Here is a 24,555-nt window from a genome sequence, read left to right on the forward strand (position 1 = left end):
ACCATATTTAACTGGCGGACGCGCCCCTGCCCTCCGGGGTTTCCCTTTGTTAGGGGGCCGTCCAGGATGGCCGCTGTCACTGCTCTCTCCATGCGGTCGGGTCCCTGCGCTCTGGGGTTTTCCTTTTGTCCTGGGAGCACCCGACGTGGCCGCCTACTGTGTGTCCGCCACGCGGGTAATCCCCTGCACTCTGGGGTCTCCCTTCGCCCAGAGACCGTACTGGGTGGATGCTTGCAGCGGTTCCTTGTTTCGAGCCCTTGGTTGTGGCACTTTGTAGCCCAATTGCTATTCCTTTTCTAGCCTTGTGTTTGTCCCTCCTTCCCAGTGTCCCCCCCGGTCCCTCCCTTTCCCCCCCTGTTCCCCCCCCCCTCTCTTGTATACCCCTCCTTTGTCCCTCTTTCCACTGTTCCTATCCTCGTTTGCACTCCCGCCACTATTGAGTCGTCTCCCCCCCCCCCCCCCCCCCCCCCCCCCCAGCCTGGCCTGGCGCTGTCCCCCCTGTTGGGGGCGCGCTGCGGCCCTGCTTTGTTGCATGTCCCCGGCGCTAGCTTTCCTGCTGCTGCGGTGTGCCCTAGCTGTTGGTTTTCCAGCCCGTGTTCCTCGACAAACTTGTTTGCTTCGGCGGGGGCTGTGAAGAAGTACTCGCTTTCTTGGTATGTGACCCAGAGTTTTGCTGGGTACTGCATACCAAAACGCACGTCGTTCTTGTGAAGAGCTGCTTTTGCTCCATTGAATTCGGCCTGTCTTCTGGCTAGGTCTGCCCCAATGTCCTCGTAAACTCTAATGACGTGTCCTTCCCATTTGCTGGTTCTGTTTTGCCTGGCCCAGCGCAGGATTGTTTCCCTGTCTTGGTACCGGTGCAGTTTAGCAAAACTGCCCTCGGGTGGTCCCCTGCCTTGGGCTTCGGGCGCAGTGACCGGTGTGCTCTGTCCATTTCTGGTGGGTTGGGGAAAGGTTTCCTTCCCATTAAGTTGCCCAGCATCTCGTATGCCGTAGGGTTTCTACCCTCGATCCCCTCTGGTAGGCCCACTATTTTAACATTTTGCCTTCTCGAGCGGTTTTCCCGATCGTTCACTCAGCGCTTCAGGCTCCCCTACATTGTACCCAGTCTCGCCACCTCCTTCTCCAGGGCCACTCATGTCAGTCGCTTCTTTCTCCAGCTCCTTAATGGTCGCCTCTTCCAGTTTCTCCTCTTGGGCTTCCAGTTTCTCCTCTTGGGCTTCCAGTTTCTTCTCTGCTCTGCCCAGGGTGAGCTGCACCTCTGCCAGGGCCTTGGCCATTGCTGCCTGCACTGCGGCCTTTATGTCGCTCTGGCCTCTGCCTTGTTTTCCTGCCGATGTTCCCTCAGCGTCTCGGCAAAGGCTGCCTTCCAGTTCCAGTTCCCCCCTCGCCCAGGAGGAAAATGCTCCTGTCTGTCGAGTTCTTTTTGTTGCGGCGAACCTTCCATTCTGCCGCTTCGTGGCCGATTTAGCTCGTCTGAACGGGCTCACCCATGGCCCCGTCTGCTTTTGGTGCCCTTTCTCTCTCTGCTTTGGCTCCCTTCTGGCATTTTTGTTTCCTTCCCCTTTTCTTTTTTATCTCATTTTCCCCCCCTTTTTCCCCCCTTTTTCTTTCCCCCTCCCTTCTCTCCCTTAACACTTTTTTAAATAAAAAAGTGGCAGGGGGCCGGATCGCTCCGCTCCCGAGCAGCCAGGTCTCCCAGTTTAATTCACTTTGGAGTCCGAGGGCGGGATTCTGCCGTAATCGGCGGGGCAGGCAACTCCGGCGGGTAGGAGTGGAGTGAACCACTCCGGCGTCGGGCCACCCCAAATGTGCAGAATCCTCCGGACCTTCAGGGGCTAGGCTGGCCCTGGAGTGGTTTGCGCCCCGCCGGCTGGCGGGGAAGGGGCTTGGCGCCATGCAAACTGGCGCCGAAGGGCCTCCGCTGGCCGGCGTGAGTTGGCGCATGCGCAGGAGCGCCAGCGTGTGCTGGCGTAATCCCCGCGCATGCGCAAAGGGCTTCGTTTCCGCATTGGCCATGGCGGACCGCTACAGCTGCCGGTGCGGAAGAATAGTGTCCCCAAGGCACTGGCCCGCCCGTGGATTGGTGGGCCCCGATCGCGGGCCAGGCCACCGTGGGGGGACCTCCTGGGGCCAGATCCCCCCGCGACCCCCGAGAACCCCGGAGGACACCCATGCCGCCAGGTCCCGCCGGTAAGCCGGCGGGGGAGGGTTTAACGCCGACTACCGGCGAGTCTCCGACCCGGTGGGGGGGGAGAGGGGGGGGGGGGGGGGGTCGGAGAATCCCAACCCGGGTTCTTCTTCATCCCCACTCTCTTGTTGTGGGGGGCCTAAACAAATTAATTGGCGCGCTTGGGTGCAAGTTCTTGCCGAGGAGCGGGGCGCAACTTTGTTCCTCCCCAGGTGCTCCTTCACCCGCGACCGCTCTCGTCCCCCGCTGGAAGACGAATCCTTTCTTGTGTTATTACCAGCACATTTATATCACATGATATTCATCAGTCTTGGGCCCACTTCCCAGTTTATCCAAATTTACTGTACCATATTCCCTACTAATAATGCACCATATAATTTGCTTCATCTGCAAATATAATTAATTGAAATAAATGAATGTAGTAAACAGAAGGCAACTCCACACAAGACTCTTGTTCACCCAACTAAAGCTTGGACACCACTGCCAAGCGACTCTTTTTCAAAGCAACCTTTTGCTTGTTGTTCTTTAGCCACAAAATGATCCATCTTGTCACGTTGCTCTTCTCACCATGGGACTTTACCCAATGCATGTCATTTTTAAATGCAACTAATCAAGACCTTTAGCTTGTTCATAATTAGGGGCTGGTTTAGCTCACTTGGCTAAATCGCTGGCTTTTACAGCAGACCAAGCAGGCTAGCAGCACGGTTCGATTCCCGTATCAGCCTCCCCGGACAGGCGCCGGAATGTGGCGACTAGGGGCTTTTCACAGTAACTTCATTGAAGCCTACTTGTGACAATAAGCGATTTTCTTTTTTTTTCAATTATTGAAGGCACTGAAATCACAAATTTCATTTTGATTATAGATAGAATAGGTATTTGATTGAAAGGAACAAAAATGTGATTTAGAATTACTTTAAGGTGAAAGAATGTGCAATTTCTGAAACTGTACAGCGACAAATACCTCATTTGCAAAAAAATTAAAAATAGGCCTCTAGTAATTTGCCCGTGCCGCAAAAAGGGTCCTTGGACTTAGCGATTTTACATTTATCTTTATTTATTAGTTATTTAAAAATATTGAAAATATAAAGTGGTATTTTTTTGTGGACTGGTGTACATATCGAAACACAGTGCTTGTGTTTCACTGAACAGTTTTTAGATTTCTATTTAGTCTGGCATGATTGGGAAGGTAATGTTACACATCTTTAGAGGTGCCTGTTGGTTAGCAGGGTGATGGTTCCTTCTCTAATTGTTCCCTTTCTTCACCTGTCATGTACATAGTCGGGTCACAGAAGGCTAAGCTACAGTTTTGACAACTCAGCAGGGATCATTTGAGAAAGTAGCAACCTCCTGCTGAACTTGAGTGGGGAACTAGCTGACGTGCATTGACTGCTGATACTCCGTCAGTATTTATAAGCATTGTGGCTGCTACTCGCAAGACAGGAAGCCTAGCTTTGTGTTTTATGTTCACAAGCAACGTTAGCCACATTCATGTTTAAATGCATTGCACTTCGACTTGGTCCACAAGCTGTACATCTGAAACAACCGGATTTAACAAAAAATGTAACTATCTTGAGGAGTCTGAATCACATATTTCGCCACTACGTAGTTATTTCTACAAAAGCAAAGAGAGACTTATGAAATACAAATCTTGAATTTATGAAATTTACAAACAGTAATCAATGACGTCCCGATCTCCAAGGTGACCAAAACAATCCCCGACCTCCCCCAAGCCCGAACACATTATGGGAGGGTCCCCAGCGCACAAACAAATGCCACCGTGGCATCCTGGCAGTGCAAACCTGCCATCTTGGAAGCGCCCATGCCAACTAGCAGTGCCACCTGGGCACCTTGGCAGTGCCAGGCTGACACCTAGTTAGCACTGCCAGAGTGCCAGGCTGGCACTGCCAGGGTACCAAGGTGGTCCCAGCAGTGCCAGGGACAAACAGAGTGGTACCCTGGCACTGCTGGTACCACCTTGGGGCCTCCAATCTCCTGGGAAACATCCACAAGTGCTATTCAATCTGGTCCTGGTTTGTGGGGACCAGTGCTGAACAGCGCTCACCCGAGGACCCTGAGGCAGAGGTTGAATCCCAAAGCCTCAGGTACCTTGGGAAGGCAGCACGGTAGCATAGTGATTAACACAATTGCTTCACAGCTCCAGGGTCCCAGGTTCGATTCCCGGCTTGGGTCACTGCCTGTGCGGAGTCTGCACGTTCTCCCCGTGTGTGCGTGGCTTTTCTCTGGGTGCTCCGGTTTCCTCCCACAGTTCAAAGATGTGCAGGTTAGGTGGATTGGCCATGCCAAATTGCCCTTAGTGTCCAAAATTGCCCTTAGTGTTGGGTGGGTTACTGGGTTATGGGGATAGGGTGGAGGCGTGGGGTTGGGTAGGGTGCTCTTTCCAAGAGTCGGTGCAGACTTGATGGGCCGAATGGCATCCTTCTGCACTGTAAATTCTATGAAATTAGAGTGAGGCTTACTGCCTCGTTCTATTACGCAGATTTGATAAAAATTGATCCCGCCCATTGTGGCTGGGATTCATCTTGCGAGATTGCGCTGCTTTTCGGGTGCAGCCTGGCCATTGGATTGCGCTCAGTATGTTGTTAGGGAGGGCGTTCCAGGACTTTGACCCAGCAGCAGTGAAGGAACGGTGATATAGTTCTAAGTCAGGATTGAGTGAACTTACAGGTGAACGCATCTGCTGCCTTCTTTCTCTTGATGGTAGTGGTTGTGGGTTTGTAAGGTTCTGTCTGAGGATCCTTGGTGAATTTCTGCAATGCATCTTGTAAATGGTACATACTGATACTGCTCTCTTGTTGCACTTGCGTGGTGCGAATATTACTGGCCACTTGCCAGCCAAGCCTGGTTATTGACCAAGTGGATCGGTGGTGGCATACTCATTTAAGTTGGTCACTGAGTTCTTAAATGTGGACCAGTCCATTGTCTCCAAGCAGTCACGTAGGAGCTCTTCTGTTTCCTCGGACCAGCACTGCACAACATTCTTGGCTGGATTCTCCCGCTTGGGTTTCTGCTTGTATGCCGAGAGAAGGAGCACCGTCTTATGGTCTGATTTCCAAAAGTGCGGTCGGGGGATGGAACGGTAGGGCCCTTGATTTTTGAGTAGCAGTGTCCCTGGTGGGACAGGAGATGTGCTGGCGGAATTTTGGTACACTCTTGAGGGTGGCCTTGTTGAAGTCCCCGGCCATGATGAACAAGGCCTCCGGGTGTTCTGTTTTGTCGTTATTTATAACTATACACAGTTCGTCCAGCGCCTTCTTCACTTCTGCCTGGGGTGGGATGTAGACCTCTGTGATAATGGCTGAAGTGGAAGATGTGGAAGATAGTATGGGTGGCATTTCACGGTCAGGTATTCTAGGTCCGGAGATCAGCAGGTTGCCAGGGTCGCCACACCCTAGCACCAGTTCTGGAGCACAAATCATCACTACTATTGCTGGAATATTGTCGGGGCCCATAACCTTTGCTGTATCCAGTGCCTTCTTGATATAACATGGAGTGAATCGAATTGGGTAAAGACTTGCATTTGTGACGCTGAGGACCTCTGGGGGAGACCGAGATGGATCATCCACACGGCACTTCAGGTTGAACATTGTGATAAATGCCTCAACTGATCTTATATCTGGCCATTGGTTGTGGAATCGCTCGGCTCTATCACTTGGTGCTTATGCTGTTTGGCTTGCAATTAGTCCTGTGTTGTAGCTCCACCAGGTTGACACCTCATTTTTAGGTATGCCTGGTGTTGCTTCTGGCATGCCCTCCTACTCTCTTCATTGGTAATGGTAGAGTGGAAGGTATGTAGCTATGAGGTTACAGATTGTGGTTCATGGATGCCCATTCTTGATTTGTTCGAAGCCTATCCCATTTAGCACAGTGGTAATTCTGCACAACACAATGGAGGGTCCATAATGTGAAGACAGGACTTGGTCTCCAAAAGGACTGTGTGGTGGTTACTCCCACCAATACTGTCATGAACAGATGTATCTTCGGCAGGCAGGTTGGTGAGGATGAGGCCTTTCCCTCTGCCACAGATCCAGTCTAGCAGCTATGTCCTTTCTGAACCTGCCAGCTCGGTCAGTAATGGTGCTACCGAGCCACTCTTGGTAATTGACATTTTATGCCCTTGCCACTTAGTGTTCATCCTGAAGGAATACTTATACATCAGCTGAAGGAGGGGGGGGGGGGGGGGGGGGGGGAGCGTTGAGGTAATTAGCAGGATGTTTTCGTGCCCATGTTTGACCTGATGTAATGGACTTCATGGAGTCCACAGTCAATGTTGAGGACTCCTAGGGCAACACCTTCCAGATGCGTACCACTATGCCGCCAGCACTGCCAGGAATGGTGGCGCAGTCATTAGCATTGCTGCCTCACGCAGCCGAGGACCCAGATTCAATCCCGGCCCCGGGTCACTGTCCGTGTGGAGTTTGTACATTCTCACCCATGTCTGTGTTGGTCTCAGCCCTACAACCCAAAAAGATGTGCAGGATAGGTGGATTGGACACGCTACATTGCCCCTTAATTGGAAAAAAAGAATTGGGTACTCTAAATTTATTTTTTTTAAAAAGGAACAGTGGTTTTTCGGACATTATCTGTAAGGTATGATTCTGTGAATATGACTATGTCAGGCAGTTGCTAGACTGGTCTGTGAGATAGCTCTCCCAATTTTAGCACCAGATCCTCAGGGCAAATTTGCAGGGTCATTTCTCATCCCTAAGTCGATGCTGGGTCATCCGTCCGGTTTCATTCCTTTTTGTAGGTTTCGTAGTGGTTGGACACAACTGAATTTAACCATTTCAGAGGGCATTTCAGATTCAACCACACTACTGTGGATCTGGAGCCACATGTAAGCTGGACCACATAGATTTCCTTCCCTAAATGGGTTTTTACAGCAATGATTTCATGATCATCATTAGACTTTTAATTCCAGATATTTTATTGTATTCAAATTTCATCACTGAGATTCGAACCTGGGTCTCCGGTTTGCTAGTCTAGCGACAATACCCCTATGCCAACACCTCTGCCGTTAAAGGCAGGCAAAACAGCAGTGTGATGCCTCTTAATTCATCGGAAGTGAGTGATTTTGTAGCAGGGCTGGTTTAAAAAAGTGGCTGGGTTTCTCCGGCCATTGGGATTCACCCGCCAGGGGGTTTTGCGGCGGCGTGGGGTGGGTCCAATGGGAAATCCCATTGACAAGCGGCCAGAGGATACAATCCCGCCGCCGGCAAACAACGTACGGCCAAGAAACACGCGGCCAGGAAACCGGAAAATTCTGTGCGCCCGGTGGATCGGAAAATCCTGCCCAAGTGTGGGAATTCAGTAAGATTGAATTGCCTTTTCAGTGGTGTGGTTAGCTCAAATTTTGGAAAAAGCAGGCATGCATTGAGTACTTGCAGGCTATAAAATAAATTGAGGGTTGCTGATAATCTCAAGCTGAAACATAACTGCCCATTAAGCACTTTGTATTTGCAGCGTGTTATAAAATGGTATTTAATGCTCACAAGAGGTGCATGTTAGCATACTGGATGTTGCAAGGGTAGTTGTGCAGAGACATTCCTTTTCATTTCATGCTGAAGTCAGCAAGTTCGAAAAATGAGTAGTGGGATGGAGTCCTGACTGAGGGACAGCTTCTTCGATATATACTGATAAAAGAAACAAAGGTACATTCCAATGGGGTTTCATCTTTACATCCAGTATTTCCAGAGGAAAGGCTGTGACATATGATTGTGTATTTTTTTGTAAGTCCTCCCTCGAGCATTCCTTTGATGTGTGTTGGCAAAACGGCTGTCATTCTGTTTGTGATCAAGGTGGTTTTAGATTTCACAAGCAGACGATCAATGATGGCTGTTAACTTGGACAAACTTTCAAATAACTTCATGAGTATTTTGTTTCTTTTCCCTTCCCAAGCTCTGACAACTCACGCTCTCTCTCTTCCTTTAAAATCACCTCAAAACCCATCTCATCATTACTTCTAATCTGTCCTTCATCGTGTAGGCACGTGCCTTCCATAGGTTGCTGAAGCATTTTGGTTTTTACATTGAAGCGATGATATTAGATGAAAATAATTGTATTGACTGGCAACCTGAGATGCTGCCCTTTAATTGGCAAAAGCCTGGCTAGTGCAAGAACAGCTAAGTGAGGGTCATTAGTGTCATCCTGTAAGAGTTTGGCAGTGAACAAAGTAATTAAGCCGTTGCTCTAAGTGCCATGTCTCTCTTGTTCTTGTGTTTTTGACCAGGATGAATCTACGGGAGAGATTACCTTCTACATGAAAGGGGCTGATGTGGTCATGACAGGAATTGTTCAGTATAATGACTGGCTTGAGGAAGAGGTATGTAACGTTCCTCATTTATTTGTTCACTCGTTGAAAGGGAGTTTCTCGGACCAGGTCCTACAGTCTCTGGACCCCAGCATATTTGAGCAGAAATATCCTCTCGTGTATTTTTAGAAACAATAAAAAATGACCAAACTAGATGCCATTGTGCTCTTTATTATTTATAAAGGGAGGTTGCTGACAGTGTAGCCTCAGTTTTAATTTCTACACCTGAAAGATATAGGGCAGGCAGGAGGTTAAAATCAGGTTGGGGAGAGTTAGTCTTATCTCCAGCTTCAAACTGCGCACATATCCGTTGCCACCCAACTCTTGTACCCAATTCATTTTTTCCAATTAAGGGCCAATTTAGCGTGGCCAATCCACCTACCCTGCACATCTTTGGGTCGTGGGGATGAAACCCAGGCAAACACAGGGAGAATGTGCAAACTCCACACGGACAGTGACTCAGAGCCAAGATTGAACCTGGACCTCGGTGCCGTGATGCAGCAGTGCTAACCACTGCGCCACCATGCTGTCCAGTTGCAAACAAACTTCAGACCAGAAGAGGCTCAGAAAAGTTAGTAAAATTGATTATTTGATTGCTTTCCCTGTGGAAGATGAGGAGCAGGGGTTCAGCGCCCCATTACACCACCCCAAGCTTTACATTTCCATCCCCTAATTGCAGTTGTGACCGCCCACACTGTCTTCATGCTCGAGCTGATATCTTGGGCTTCTGGCAGCAGCCTCATGCTGCTTACAAGCTGGTAGCTAGCCACTGGTTGGATAGTGATGTCCACTGGGTTAGGGTGGGAGACTAACTGTCCAACATCTAAATGAAGCCTGAGACTAAACTTTCACTGGCCTCCTGTGACACTGTGATGTAAATTGCTGCTCACCACATAACTCACACACCCTGTATTAGCAAGAATGTCTTGAGTTCAAATTCACCAATGGCCTGTTCCATGAGGAGCAAGAGATTATTTGAAACTGACACCCACCACAGAAATAACATGGGAGGGATTCTCCATAGGCCGACGCCGGAAGCGAGAAACACAATTGGGCAGAAAATCTGTTTTGAAGCTGGTGGGCGCTGGTTTCATGCCAAATTGCAATCCTCTGGTGCCTTGATAGCGATGTCAATGCATTCCAGAATGCAAGTACAGTAAGCGGTGTGTAATGAATGAGGCCAGGCCTTTGAGATTGGCCAATTAGAATATGAGTTCCCTGATTAGTGGCCCAATGAGGCCTTTCTCTGTATATAATAGGGAGTGTCAGATCCTCTGCACTCCCAGTGTATACAGCAAGCTGAATGCTGAATCAGTATAGGTACGGCACTAGTTTTGCTGTTGTGGAAGTCCACAAACCCTGCCCCAGCGTCAACACTTAGTCTCAGTAACGGAGAATCGCACCGACGATGTTTAGCACTTAAGGCTTGGAAAGAGCTGATGATACTTTGTAGGAACAAACCTTGAGTAATCTCTGACTTTTCCCCAAAATGTTTGCATTGAATCACACTCCGAGATATTATTCTTTTGAAGAGATGCAAGAATTCATACTAATCAAAGACTTGCTAGAAGAAATGTAAATGATTTTTTTCATAAGATCTTTGTATGTATTCTAACCTGTCAGAAACAGATGCGCGATATACCGGCCGCCTCACACCGTAATCAGTGTGACACAGCTGGTAGTTTCCGGGAGAGGCCTCCCCCAGGGCTCCAAACGGCCGTTACACCTCGTGAGATCTAACCAGATCTTGCAAGATGTTGCGATCTTGAATGGGACCCAGTCTCGCAAGGCTAAGTGAGTTTATTAAAAAAACACTTAGCCATGCTCACGCTGGATTTAATGGCTGCCCTGCAGCTACAGGTCTCATTGAGGAGACCCCAACCAGGCGCCATTCAGTACTGGTCTCCATAAAATGGAGTTTTGTAGAATGGTACCTGGGGGGGGGGTCTCCCTGGCGATCAGAGGCACCCGGGTGGCCAGCCTCCAGGCATGTTGGCATCCTGGCACTACAGGTGCCACCCTGGCATCTTGGCAATGCCAGCCTGGCACCCTGTCAGTGCCACCCTGGCAGAGCCACATGGGTGCCAGCCTGGCATTTCCAAGGTGCACAGGTGGCACTGCGAGGCTGGCAGAAGCGCTGCCAGGCTGGCATTTTTCCTGCGCCGGGACCAGGCCTGAGGGTGCCCTGCCCGTCTGATGTGGGGGCGGGGATGTGGTCGATGACTCTCTTCGGGCACTGGGGGCTCCGGGGTTGAATTGGGGGGGTCGAGAGATCAGGGGATCGTTTAAAAATGGCAACCCTATCTCTTCCTTCACCGAGCTCAGTGCAGGAAATGATGCTGTGTAAGGTTTTGGGGCGGAGGGTGGTCTACCCGCCGGGGCACTAAAAAAAACAGAATCCCTCTAATTCTGTCCAAAATAGACTATATTTTGGTTTTGGTGAAGAATCAATGTAAAAAATCTGATTTGTTTATGTTCTTCTGATTACTGTTTGATTACAGTGTGGCAACATGGCCAGAGAGGGACTTCGAGTTCTGGTTGTTGCCAAAAAGTTCCTAACAGAAGAGCAGTACCAAGATTTTGAGGTAAACAGAGTGGGGAGCGGGGGAGGGGGTGGTGTGTAACTTAATTAGTTGGGAAATCTCCATTTTCCGATAGCGGGTTGAGGTGCCTCACACCGGCCAATGGCGGGTTCCTACCTGTAATACATTTGCATGACATGAATATTCATTAGTGTAAAACTTATTTTAATTAGGGCCTACCTTCAAGATGCACACATAGAAAGGAGGGCCAGCTAGCTTGCAAATTCAGGCATGACCCGAAGAGTGACAAGTACAACACTGGACATAAACATTCACATAAAAAGCACAACATTGTTTCATTCACAATGAAGGAAACATCCCTAACTGTAGCTGCCAGTGTACGCCAGCCGTAAAGTGTGCCAGTATGTTTCACTCTGACTAAGCTAGGCTTAACAAGAAATTGATGCTGCATATATGACTAAAGTGAAACCAATGTAATGAGAAATATTTACAAGTGAAATTTTGATTATACATCATTTAATTTTGAGAATACATCAATGCCACTTTATGCTCTCAGTCAGTCTTATGTTATGGGCAGGAACATTGTGGCTGCAATGGAAAGCCTCCCTGTTTGACCAGGAGGCCCTTTTAAAAACCCACTGGTACTGCTGTATTGCCAGCTGAGGGTGGTTTCATCACTGAAAGCCTTCCACCACCCCTTGATCGCATGTGTCTATATTTTCCATGCGCACTGCGGCACTTTATATTTTAATTGTAATTGCGTGGGAAACAGCAAAAAGCAAGAGACCAGAAGTGGCACATGCTTGCGTTACCTCATTGGGAATGGCCTGCGAACAAAATTCACTCTCCTCCTTCCCATGATATCTATTTCAGTTTTTAAATTAAACTATTACCCCCAATGACTGAGCAGCTTTATTCAGTGGATGGAGAGGGTCTCAGGGTAGATGTCAATTTGGGCAGTCTCGCAGTTCAAGAGCTAAAACTCATGGATAAAAACAAATGACTGCAGATGCTGGAATCTGAAATGAAAGAGAAAATGCTGGAAAATCTCAGCAGGTCTGGCAGCATCTGTCGGGAGAGAAAAGAGCTAGCGTTTCGAGTCCGATGACTCTTTGCCAAAGCTTTTGACAGAGTCATCTGAACTCGAAACATTGGCTCTTTTCTCTCCCTACAGGTGCTGCCAGACCTGCTGAGATTTTCCAGCATTTTCTCTTTCGCTAAAACCTCATGCCCGGAGTTAGGGAGAGGGAAAAATAAATCAACCAATTTTCCAACCCCTGAATGTTATCTAGAAACCAGTACGGAAAATGTATAAATGTAATGTTGGGTGCAGAAGGCTCAGCTATGATGTCCCATGCTGTCAAACCTCACGTGATAATATCCATTTAGTAAGATACCAAAGGACACTCGTGGAACTGTGCTCTGTCAAGGTGCAAATGTCTTGGAAGAGGGAAAGAAAATTGATTATTTTTCTTAAGTCACTTCTTTCACTCGACTTAAATTGCATCAAAATTACCAGGAGCCTTTATTGTGGAATTGAATGAATGGAAAAAATATCTCTCCTTCAGACTCGTTACAATCAAGCAAAACTGAGTGTGCATGATCGGTCATTGAAAGTGGCAACTGTGATTGAGAGTTTGGAGATGGAAATGGAGCTCCTTTGCCTAACCGGAGTTGAGGACCAGCTACAAGTTGATGTCAGGCCTACTCTGGAGATGCTGAGAAATGCTGGGATAAAGGTAAAAAACCATGTCCCCGTGGACAGCAGAGCCAAGATTTTTTCATGATGACTAAGAAAGATGCCCACTTTATATTGTAATTTTGAAATTTTATTTGTAGTTGTTGAAACTTTTTGTCAGTGAAGGCCATGTAGAGGGTGTAGGGTAGGCAGTGGCAAAGTGATATTGTCACTGGACTAGTAATCCAGAGACTCAGAGTCATGCTTTGGAGACTCAGGTTCGAATCCCGCAAGGACAGATGGTGAAATTTGAATTCAATTTTTAAAAATCTGGAATTAAGACCAGGAAATCTTTGGCGATTGTCGTAACAACACACCTGGTTCACTAATGTCCTTTGGGGAAGGAAATCGTTCGTCCTTACCTAGTCTGGCCGACATGTGACTCCAGATCCATAGCAATGTGGTTAGAACATAGAACATAGAGTGGAGAAGGAGGCCATTCGGCCCATCGAGTCTGCAGCGACCCACTTCACACTTCCACCCTATCCCCGGAACCCAATAACCCCTCCTAGCCTTTTTGGTCACTAAGGGCAATTTATCATGGCGAATCCACCTAACCTGCACGTCTTTGGACTATGGGAAGAAACCGGAGCACCCGGAGGAAACCCACGCAGACACTGGGAGAACGTGCAGACTCCGCACAGACAGTGACCCAGCGGGGAATCGAACCTGGGACCCTGGCACTATGAAGCCACAGTGCTATCCACTTGTGCTACCCGTGCTGCCCATGGTAGCACAATTCTTAAATGATTCTTAAATGCTGACAAATAAATGCTGGTCCAGCCAGCGACATCCACATCCCATGAATGAATAATTTAAAAAAAAATAAAATAAAAAATTTACTTAGCTGGCTTCAGTGACGAGGGACTTCAGTTACGTGGATGGGTTGGAAATACTGGGGTCGTTCTTCTTACAGCAGAGAAGGTTAGGAGGATTTTTGATTGTGGTATTCAAAACCATGGGAGCCTCAGCTGAGTAGTGTGTGAGAGAGAAACTCCAGGAAGGGTTGAGAACCATAATAATATTAAGGTGATTGGCAAAAGAGCCAAAGCCGATATGAGGAAAAAATATTTTATAGAGCCAGTGGTTCTGATCTGAGTGCACTGCCTGAAAGAATGGTGATGGCCAATTCAAACAAAGCTTTCAAAAGGGAATTAAATGAATACCTGAAGGGAAAATTTGTGCAGCAACGAGGAAAAGGTGGAGAAATGGATTGTTCAATCAGAGGACTGGCATGGATTAACGAACTGCAACCATTCTATAAGCTAAAATGTCGGATAAAATTGATGTTATACTGCACTCTGTGTGAGATTACCTCCTGGATCAAGCTTTACAACTTGTGACTGAGGGCAAGATTTTCTGACCCCACCCCCACCCCACATCATGTTCTCGGTGACAGAGGCTGCTCGCCATTCGCTGCCAGTGCGATCTTCCAGACCTGCCAATGTCTCCAATGATTTGAATGGCTTGCCCGTCCCGTTGTCAGGGAACCTGGCGTGGGTTGGGTCGAGGGGGGGGGGTTGTTCACCTTTGGTGGGACCAGAAGATCCCGCCAGTGGGAAGGGCCAGAAATTCCCATGCTAGTGTGCCCAGTAATCTCCTACGTTGACCGCTTTTTTGTATTGATGTTCATAGAATGGTCATATCACAGAGGGAGGTTATTTAGCCCATTGTGTTCATATTGGCTCTCTCTGGGAGTAACTCAGCTGCACCCACTCCCTGCCTTTCCCCCTAAAACCCTGTGAATGTTCTGTGATCAGATAATTATCCAATTTGCTTTTGAAATCCATGATTGAATCCGTTTCCACCCCACTTTCAGGCAGTGCATTCCGGATCCTGCCTTCTTGCTGCATAAAACATATTTTCTGCACGTTGGGCGCGAATCTCCGGCCACGTTGGCCTCTTGCTTGAATGCAACGTGGCCAGAGAATGCCGGGTGGGATTCTCCAGAGTCCCGTGAAACGTGGGAGTTGGACCCCGCCCCAAATGCTAGGTTGCCAGGGTGGCACTGCCAAGGGGCAGAGGGCGAGGTGGGCCATGCCCATAAAATGAGGGTAGAGGGGGGAGTTTGAAGGGTGGGAGAGTGCAGGGCAGGTAAGTCAGGGTCTCCGGGAGGTGGGGGGAGGGGGGGGGGGGTGATGGGTGGGGTCTGTTGCTCTTTAAAGTCGCCAATATGATGTTATATCCCAACAGTGTCGCCACTACTGTGGGTGTTTCTATTTCTCTTACTGAACCACAAGACATTCCCGTATATCGGTCAAATGACCACACAACCAGTTAGTCAGTTCAAGTTCAAAGATGATTTATTTACACACTAGGGTTACTTCGACATGCAAGCACAATATACTACAAGTTAAACTACACCTATCAGCTCCGATAACCTATACTTAACTTCAGGATGACTGGCACTGTGCAAGTGGATAAGGCCCTTGATCTCACGTGGCTGGTTTGAAGAAGTGGCTCTGTCTCTGCTGGGCTCATCCGTCAGGTAGCGATCGTTGGTCTTGAACTTGGCTGCCTGGTCGTTATGCTGCAGTCGGGCTGGCACGGGCCGGATTCAAAGGAGGCAGAACACATGGCTGTGTCCCCTTTTATCCTTATGGGATTTTGCGCTCTTTGGGGCGGTCCTTGATCTTGGACCCAATAGTTCGACAGGGTTTTGATCACTGCCTTCGATTTCGGCCAATACAGGGACGGGTGCCTTGGTGGCTGGGCGGGTCCTTAGCGGTCATTGACCTTGGCAGTTAGGCTCTCTGAGTAAAGGAAGTGGCGATGATCAGTCTGTGGCTGTACCGGTTTCTTGATTGGAATCCTATTGTTCTGGGGAACGGGCCATTAAAATGCAAATGAGCGGGGGTTTCAATCAGGTCTCGCTACCTGCCTTTCAGATACACATAGGCTCTGTATCTGCCTGAGTCCTGAGTTGGCCATAATTCCCATGGTCCTTTGCAGATGGCCATCTCAGATAGCGACAGGTCCTGGAAGGCAGCGGATGCTGTAAGTGGACTTGCGGGAGCCTGAAGAGGGGGGTACACCCAGAGACCCCATAGCAGGGTGTCCTCACTTGGGGGGGGGGGTGGGGTAGTGTCCTTGTGTATGGGGGGGTGACATTATCCATGGGTGGGGCATGTGGGGGACCGACAAGCTCACTTAGAGATCGGGGCACCTTTTCAAAACGGCGGCCCCGGTCTCTGAGTTCAGCTCCCCCCGTGCTGAAAAATCACCTCAGGGCACAAAAAAATGTGAACTCGCTGGCAGAGCTGGCGGGAAACTCCCAGAAAAACTGCAACAACTTTGTAATTTTTTGGCAGAATTGGGTCCGTTGTCTTTGATTCTTTTATCATTAACCTTAAATCAGTGTCCTCTAGTTCTAAACCTTCCACCACTGGGGACAGTTTCTCCCCATCAATAAACATTCACTTAAAATCTTTTCTGCACCACTTCTAATGCCTTAACACCCGTCGTGAAATGTTGTGCACAGAATTGGATATAGTACCCGTACCCAGTGCGGAGAAGGGAACCTCACGTGGAATACGCCGGCCATAGCGCCCATGTGCGGAAATACGCCGGCCGTAGCGTGCAAGTGCGGAATCACACCGGCCGTTCTGCGCATGCGCGAACTCACAAAGGCCATTCAGCGCAGCCGGAGCTGCGGGGACCACTCCGGCGCCAACCTAGCTCCCTAGGAAGGAGAGCATTCCTCATTATCGGGGACTGTTGACTCTGGAGTGGTTGGCGCCGCTCTTTACGCCACCGTAGGGACATAGCCCTGTTATTGGAGAATCCCACCCAGTGTTTTATAAAGTTTCACCTTAACTTGCTTGCATTTGTCCTCTGTGCCTCTATTTATTTATTAATTTATAAATTTAGAGTACCCAATTCATTTTTCCCAATTAAGTGGCAATTTAGCGTGGCCAATCCACCTACCCCGCACATATTTTGGATTGTGGGGGCAAAACCCACACAAACACGGGGAGAACGTGCAACTCCACAAAGACAGTGACGGGATCGAACCTGGAACCTCAACGCCGTGAGGCAATAGTGCTACCCACTGCACCACTGTGCTGCCATGCCTCTATTTATAAAGTCCAAGGCCCTCTAGACTTTATTAACCACTTTCCAAATCCGTCCTTTCACCATCAATTAATTTGCAAGTATGCCCCCAAGTCCCACAGCTCTTGCACCCCCTTTAGAATTGTGAGTTTAATTTAAATTGTCTCTTCTCATTCATCCAACCAAAGTGTTTTATTTCACAAGTCTCTGCATTAAATTTAATCTGTCACGTGTCCACTCTTTCTGCCAGCCTGTTGATGTGCTCTTGAAGACTATTACTAATGCACTCACAATTCACAAAACTTCCAAGTTCGCTGTCATTGCAAATTTTGAAATTTATAGAATCGTGGAATCCATACAGTGCAGGAGACGATTCGGCCATCGAGTCTGCACCGACCCTCTGAAAGAGCACCCTACCTAGGCCCACACCCCCGCCCTACCCCGATAACCCCAACTAACCTTTGGACACTAAGGGGCAATTTAGCTTGGCCAATCAACCTAACCTGAACATCTTTGGACTGTGGGAGGAAACCGGAGCACCCGGAGGAAACCCACGCAGACACGGAGAGAAAGTGCAAACTCCACACAATCACCCAATGTCGGAATTAAATCCTGCAAACCCAGATCTAGGTGATTAATATCGACCAATAAGAATATTGGCACTAATACTGATCCCCGGGGAACCCCCCCCCCCCAACGTACCTACCTGCACTCTGAAAATCAATCATTCGTTACTACTCTATTTCCTGTCACTCAGGCAACTTTGTAGCCATCACTGTCCCTCTTATTCTCTGGACATTAACTTTACTGACAAGCCTTCAATGTGGCACTTTAAAACAGCAAGGAAACACTCAGCGGGCCATGGAGATGTGAAGAAGAGTCATGTTTGACTCACACCTTGTTTTTATTGCCTTTAAAAAATCCATTCTAACTTTCCTGAAGTAGTTTGCATTTCTCCACATGACAATTTTATCTCAGATTATTGTTTCCAGGAGCTGTCCCACCACCGAGGTTAAGCTGACTGGCGCTTATCTTTACTTTGTTGGTCATAAAGGGTTAACATTTGCCATTCTCCAGCCTCTCACACCTCCCCTGTATCTAAGCAGTATTGGTAGATTGTGAGCAGTGCCTCTGCAATTTCCACCCTTACATCCCCAAATACGTTCAGACACATCTCATCCTATCCTAGTGCCGTATCAGCTTCAAGTACAGCCAGCTTTCACTTTTCTAATACTCCTCTTTATCAATTGTTAACCCATCAAATGTCTTAACCCTCTCCTATTTCTCATAAATTCTAATTTCTTCCAGAGTAAAGAAAGATGCAAAGTATAATTCAGTATCTTAGTCATTCCCCCTGCTTCCATGCGTCAACCCTCTTTCTAGTCCCTAATCGGCCCCATTGCTCCTTTTCCTATTCATATGTGTATAGAAAACATTTGGATTTCCTTTAATATTAATTGCCAGTCCCTTTTCACACTCTCTCTTTATCTCATTTATTTTTTCACTTCCCTTCTGTACTTGCTATCTTCAGACTAATTCTCACTTGTATTATCAACCTGACATCGGTCAAAAGAACCCCTTTTCTTCTTCATCTTATTCTCAATCTCATTCATCATCTAGGGCGCTGTGTTTTTGCTTGTCCTCCTATTCCCCTCATCAAAATGGACCTCAACTGTACCTGAACCATCTCAAAGAACAATACAGCACAGGAACAGACCCTTTGGCCCTCCAAGCCTGCACTGGCCACGATACCAACGTTTGCCAAAACCCTCAGCACTTCCTTGTGCCCTATCCCTCTATACCTATCCTTTCCATGTGTATGTCAAGGTGCCTTTTGAATGCCGTTAATGTACCTGCTTCCACAACCTCCCCTGGCACTCACTACCCTCTGCGTAAAAACATTGCTTCGCACATCTCCTCTAAACTTTGCCCTGTGGACCTTAAACCTATGCCCTCTGATGACTGACCCCTCCACCCTGGGAAAGAGTGCCTGCCCATCCACTCTATCCATGCACCTCATAATCTTGTAGACCTCTATCAGGTCACCCCTCAACCTCCGGTTTCCTCCCACAGTCCAAAGATGTGCAGATTAGGTGGATTGGCCATGCTAAATCGTCCCTTAGTGTTGAAATCCTCCATAAAGGCAGACGATTTTCCCCTTTCAGTTTTTCTGGCCAACCTTTGATTTAAATATATGTTCTGTGCCATATTGCATCAATGTTGACATTACTCATTGGCCCTAATAATTTTACACTGATTCTTCTAGGTGTGGATGCTGACTGGGGACAAACTTGAAACAGCAACTTGTACTGCAAAAAATGCACATCTGGTAACCAGAAACCAAGACATTCACATCTTCCGAACCGTAAGTGTTACCAACGTGATGTTTTTGCCATTGTCCCTACTGGATACCCAAATATCTGGATGGCACTGACCTCTACGATATTAAAAATCAAAAGCACTGGTTGAAATGGTTATGCCAATACCAGTCTTTCTTTCAACAAATGCTGTTGCAGATCTTGGAGGGGAAAAGTCGGATTTTAACTTCCTCGACTGCTGAGGGTGTTAACTTTTGCCATGTATTGTTTCATAGATTTAAAAAAATTAATTTACAGTACCCAATTCATTTTTTTTTTCTAATTAAGGGGCAATTTAGCGTGACCAATCCACCTACCCTGCACATCTTTGGGTTGTGGGGGCGAAACCCACGCAAACACGGGGAGAATGTGCAAACTCCACATGGACAGTGACCCAGAGCCGGGATCGAACCTGGGACCTCGGCGCCGTGAGGCATCAGAGCTAACCCACTGCGCCACTGTGTTTCATAGATAATGATAGGTACCAGTGATCCCTTGCCCAATTAGTCATACTTAATCCCTGAACTGAAACGGTATCTTGACAGCCTGACTATCAAAATAAATGTTGTTTGGGCAGCACGGTGGCGCAGAGGGTTAGCACTGCTGCCTCACGCCACTGAGGTCCAAGGTTCGATCCCGGCTCTGGGTCACTGTCCGTGTGGAGTTTGCACATTCTCCCCGTGTTTGCGTGGGTTTTGCCCCCACAACCCAAAGATGTGGAGGGTAGGTGGATTGGCCGCACTAAATTGCCCCTTAATTGGAAAAAATTAATTGGATACTCTAAATTTATTTTTTAAAATAAATAATTGTTGTTTACCTGATCTAGCAGGGCTCAATGGATCGCAAACAGCAGCTGATTTTTCTTACTACTCCTGTCCCCTTATCCTCCTCTGACAGCTGAAAGGCAGTGAAGCCAATCATTGTCCCTCATTGCTGCCATGCCTGAAATGTTCAATCAGTTTGATTCAGTAAAACTCAAACATATGAACCCAAAGACTGTGGCCACACCAGCGTATAAGGTCAGCAGATTGTGTAGTTATTACTGAGAGTGCGCTACATTTCAGCAGCTACCTCCAATTAGCTGAGATGTCTGTCAGCTCAGTTATGAAGTAGGCAACATGCTGACCCGTTGAGCAACAAAAGAGAACTCACTGTTTGTAGAATGGGTACTTTGTAAAGTACAACCATCTTGTGGGCACAACAACGCAAAAACAAATCTCCAGGCTCGACACAATCATTGGGTGGACTCTTTCCAAAAATGCACAATGTTGACTCAGGCGAAGAAACCGGTGTGAAGCTGTCCCACAATTGTCTTTTCTTGCCGTATTGAACGACATTCTGTGCGTTTTGAAAGGAGAAGCAAGAGTCAGCTGGAGGGGCGGAGCCTAAAGATGCCGGCAAGGCCTGGAATCCCGAGATAGGGCACTCCGAACTCTGACTTAAATGAAAGGCACCCACCCCCATACAGACATCAGGAACGCTCCGACTCCCAAGTATCAGAGCAGTCCCCACCATAGTGCCAACATTGTGCCACCCCCCCCCCCCCCCCCCCCCTCCTCACCACAATGCCAAAATCCCCCCACCCACTCAGGCATCGGGGTTCCCCCCCAAACACACAGAAGGGGAACTCTCACAATGAGACCCTCCCAGAGGGCCCAGAGTGCCAGGACACTGCCCAGCCATTTGCCTCACTACCCCGGGCCTCTACAACTGTGTAGCCATCACAACTGCTTTTTGTTTTTGAAAACTAGTCTTGTTTCATGCCGGTTTTAAGTGACGCCGACTGGGTGGGAAGATATGGCGTGGGTGGATGTTACGGAATCAAGATTGGTAGATAGATGTTAATTTATCACAATATATGGAAATGACTTGAAGCTGATCATGTCACCAGCTTGGGGGTGGAGGGGAAGACAGTACCGGACAGTACGGTGGCACAGTGGTTAGCATTGCTGCCTACGGCGGTGAGGACCAGGGGCGGGATTCCCGCCCCTGCCTTGTCCCGAATTCTCTGCCACCAGAGATTCGGCGGAGGTGGGAATCGCGCCGGTCGGCGGCCCCCCCCCGGCCGAAGTCCCGCCGCTGTCAAGTCGCTCCCGCCGGCGGGAATCAAACCACCTACCTGACCAGCGGCGCGGGCGGGATCTGGGGTCCTGGGGGGGCGCGGGGCGATCTGGCCTCGGGGGGTGTCCCCACGGTGCCCTGGCCCGCAATCGGGCCCACCGATTGGCGGGCTGGCCTGTGCCGTGGGGGCATTCTTTTCCTTCCACCTTCACCATGGCTGAGGCGGAAGTGGACCCTCCCCCTGAGTGGGAATGATGTCAGCAGCCGCTGACGCTCCGGCGTATGCGCGGACTTACGCCGGCCGGCGAAGTCCCTTCGGCCCCGGCTGGCATGACGCCAAAGGCTGTCCATGCCAACCGGCGGAGCGCCAACCACTCCGGCTCGGACCTAGCCCCTCAAGGTGAGGGCTTGGCCACTTCTGCACCTTTGGGGCGGCCCGACGCTGGAGTGGTTCACGCCACTCCATTACGCCGGGACCCCCCGCCCCACCAGGTAGGGGAGAATCCCGGCCCAGGGTTCGATCACTGCCCCGGGCCACTGTCTGTGTGGAGTTTGCACATTCTCCCCGTGTCTGCGTCGGTTTCACCCCCACAACCCAAAGATGTGCAGGGTAGGTGGATTGGCCACACTAAATTGCCCCTTAATTGGAAAAAAATAATAGGGCACTATTATTGTTTTTAATTTCTAGTCTTTTACATTTTAAGCTCTGTCACTTTTGTTTTCAATTGGTCTTGTTATGAGCATTTTAGATACTAATCTGTACTGCTTCCAATATATTTATTTTCAGATAAACAATCGAGGAGAAGCTCACTTAGAGCTTAACGCTTTTCGAAGGAAACACGATTGTGCATTGGTCATATCTGGTGACTCACTGGAGGTGAGTATTTATCTCAGTGCTTTGCATTTGGTAGATTTCTGTTCGTTTCTTTTTAATGATGCAGATTAGGGCACCATTTACCTCTTCAACATGGGTTTATTTCTGGTAGGTCATTTCGTTTTGCCCAATTCCCTCCTTTTTAGACCATTAACTCTCGCTGGCAGTATTAATTTACAGGTGGCAATATTCCTTTTGTACCTTAAACAAGGCATTATTTCTTATGTTTGAGTCAGGACATTGGAGGCAAAGCCTGGCCCTGTTCGTTCCAATGGTCACAAGTTAAGGTCATTTTTTCCATCAATCATGCTCGATTCCAGCAATGAAGTCTCGATGACCTAATTTAAATGTTCGTAAATGTCTGGCATTGAGCCATTCAACCACCCATGTAAATCCAATGGTGGTAGGGAACTGATCAGTATATCAAATTTCCATTTAAGAGCCCAGTAATACGATTGTGTTTCAAATTTTCATCCTTTTTCAGTATTATTAGATTTTACTCCCCACTAGACAGATGTGCTAGCCTGGTATCAGGTGGGCACAATAGCTATTTTTCACGTTGCAACCTCTATTTATTGTAGGAATAAAACAAATGTAAGAGACATTGGGTGAGATTCTGCGTTTGGGAGATAATGGGCTGGATTCTCCAATTTTGAGGCCATGTTTGGGGCATGTGTCTAGTATTACGACCAATACGTCAGCGGCGCCCCTGCGCCGATGCACCGCCTGGTGGGAGCTAGCAGTCCCGCTATGTTAAAGCCCCAGCTTTGCCTGCAGATACGGATGGTGAATTGCCAGATCCATGCACTACGATAACCTGCAGCGGTCGCGCCGTACAATATGGCGCCGGCCGCACGCAGACTTGGCGTGCCAGATAGTAACCCCCCTCACCATCCCGAACCACCCCCACCAGTCCCGCCAGCCCTTGCCGAAGGTCCCCCCCGTCACCGACTGTGGCGCCACCGAACACAGTCACAGTCTGCAACCGCCACGCGAGGTTGACGAAACCTCAGACCACAAGTGATCCACGCTGTCGGGCGTCGGCCCATCAGGCGCGGAGAATCGGGGGAGGGCTTCAGGTGATGTCCTGAGGCCGTCATCGATAAAATAGCCCCCCCGCACCCGATTTTGGCGTCAAAAGGGATTCTCCAGCTAATCGCCGAATGTGATATTGGCGTCGGCAATCTGAGAATCCAGCCCTATGTTCTCCCACCAGAAGTAAATTACGACTGACTCCCCCAACCCCAACCAAGAACCCCTAAAAACAGAGAATCCTCAATAAGGAAACCACCCCACAGAGACCCCCTAAATATGCAGACCCTCCACAGACTCCCCAGAAAAGAAAGATCCTGTGAGGAAGCCCCCCCCCCCCCAAGAAAAGAAAAACTTGTGAGGAAGCCTCCCCCCTCCCCAGCAGAAAAGAGACACTTGTCAGGAAGCTAGAGAGCAGTCCAGACAGAAGCAGTGAAAAACATTATTGTTGGAACACTCACCTGGGCAATGCACCCACTGGCTCAGACACAGAAAGCACCACGTGTCAAGTCCTGAAAAAGAAAAGCAGTGACCTGTATTTAAACCCTCCAGTTTCTTAAGCAGCAAACCATTTATTCATTTCCCTTACTGGGCTGTGATTGACAGCTTACCACACACAGCTGTCAGGCTTGCTTCTGACATCTTCGTTCAAGGTTCAGTAACTCTGTGGTGCTCGAACCACAATATTTATAAACAGGGACCACTTCAAAGTGAGCTAACTGCATTCCAACCCCCCCCCCCCCCCCTTTCATGCTTGAGTGATTTTGAAGTGGTCAGCTGAAAATTGACACTTAACTCTGGAGGATGGATGGCAATTGAATTAAAATGGAGGGAGACCTTTTTCAATTGTTAATCCACCATTGCTCCTTCATCAAAACATGTGGAAAATGGGGGTTCAGCAGCAATGTTACTGGAATGTGGCTGGCTTGCAATGCCTGAAGGTCTTTGACATAAAATGGTGTCGCCCATTGGAACTGTAAATGGCAGGATTGTGACTGCGCTTCGAACAGAAAGTCCTATTGATTTTGCTTGACAAAATGTTTTGCATTAAGTACTATTTTATCAATGTTAATCTCAGTATATGAGTCTAAATCACATTGAATATATTGCTATTGGGAGCACCTCCCTCTGTTTTCATTCTCCTGTAGGTATGTCTGAAGTTCTACGAGTATGAGTTCATGGAGCTGGCCTGTCAGTGCCCTGCTGTAGTCTGCTGTCGATGTGCTCCGACACAGAAAGCTCAAATCGTACGCCTGTTGCAGCAGAGGACTCGCAAATTAACATGTGCCGTAGGTGAGAAACCACGAACCTTGTTGTTGTTTTCCACTATGGGCAAGATGCTTAGACAGTGAATGTCAAACCACTTGATAAAAGAATG

General features: G+C 48.5%; 1 protein-coding gene across 2 annotated transcripts in view; it reads left to right on the top strand.

Annotated features, from left to right (window-relative positions):
* The window catches only part of LOC119969467 (probable phospholipid-transporting ATPase IIA), a 280,025-nt gene that overhangs the window by 182,841 nt on the left and 72,629 nt on the right, over nt 1-24,555 (top strand). For both annotated transcript variants that reach the window (XM_038803124.1, XM_038803125.1), the window contains 6 exons: nt 8,439-8,531; nt 11,021-11,104; nt 12,631-12,801; nt 19,120-19,218; nt 22,059-22,148; nt 24,326-24,470. In XM_038803124.1, coding sequence (XP_038659052.1) covers nt 8,439-8,531; nt 11,021-11,104; nt 12,631-12,801; nt 19,120-19,218; nt 22,059-22,148; nt 24,326-24,470 — 682 coding nt within the window. The remainder of the gene's footprint in view (nt 1-8,438; nt 8,532-11,020; nt 11,105-12,630; nt 12,802-19,119; nt 19,219-22,058; nt 22,149-24,325; nt 24,471-24,555) is intronic.

The sequence above is a fragment of the Scyliorhinus canicula genome, chromosome 7 (assembly GCF_902713615.1).
Source record: "Scyliorhinus canicula chromosome 7, sScyCan1.1, whole genome shotgun sequence".
Taxonomy (NCBI): domain Eukaryota; kingdom Metazoa; phylum Chordata; class Chondrichthyes; order Carcharhiniformes; family Scyliorhinidae; genus Scyliorhinus; species Scyliorhinus canicula.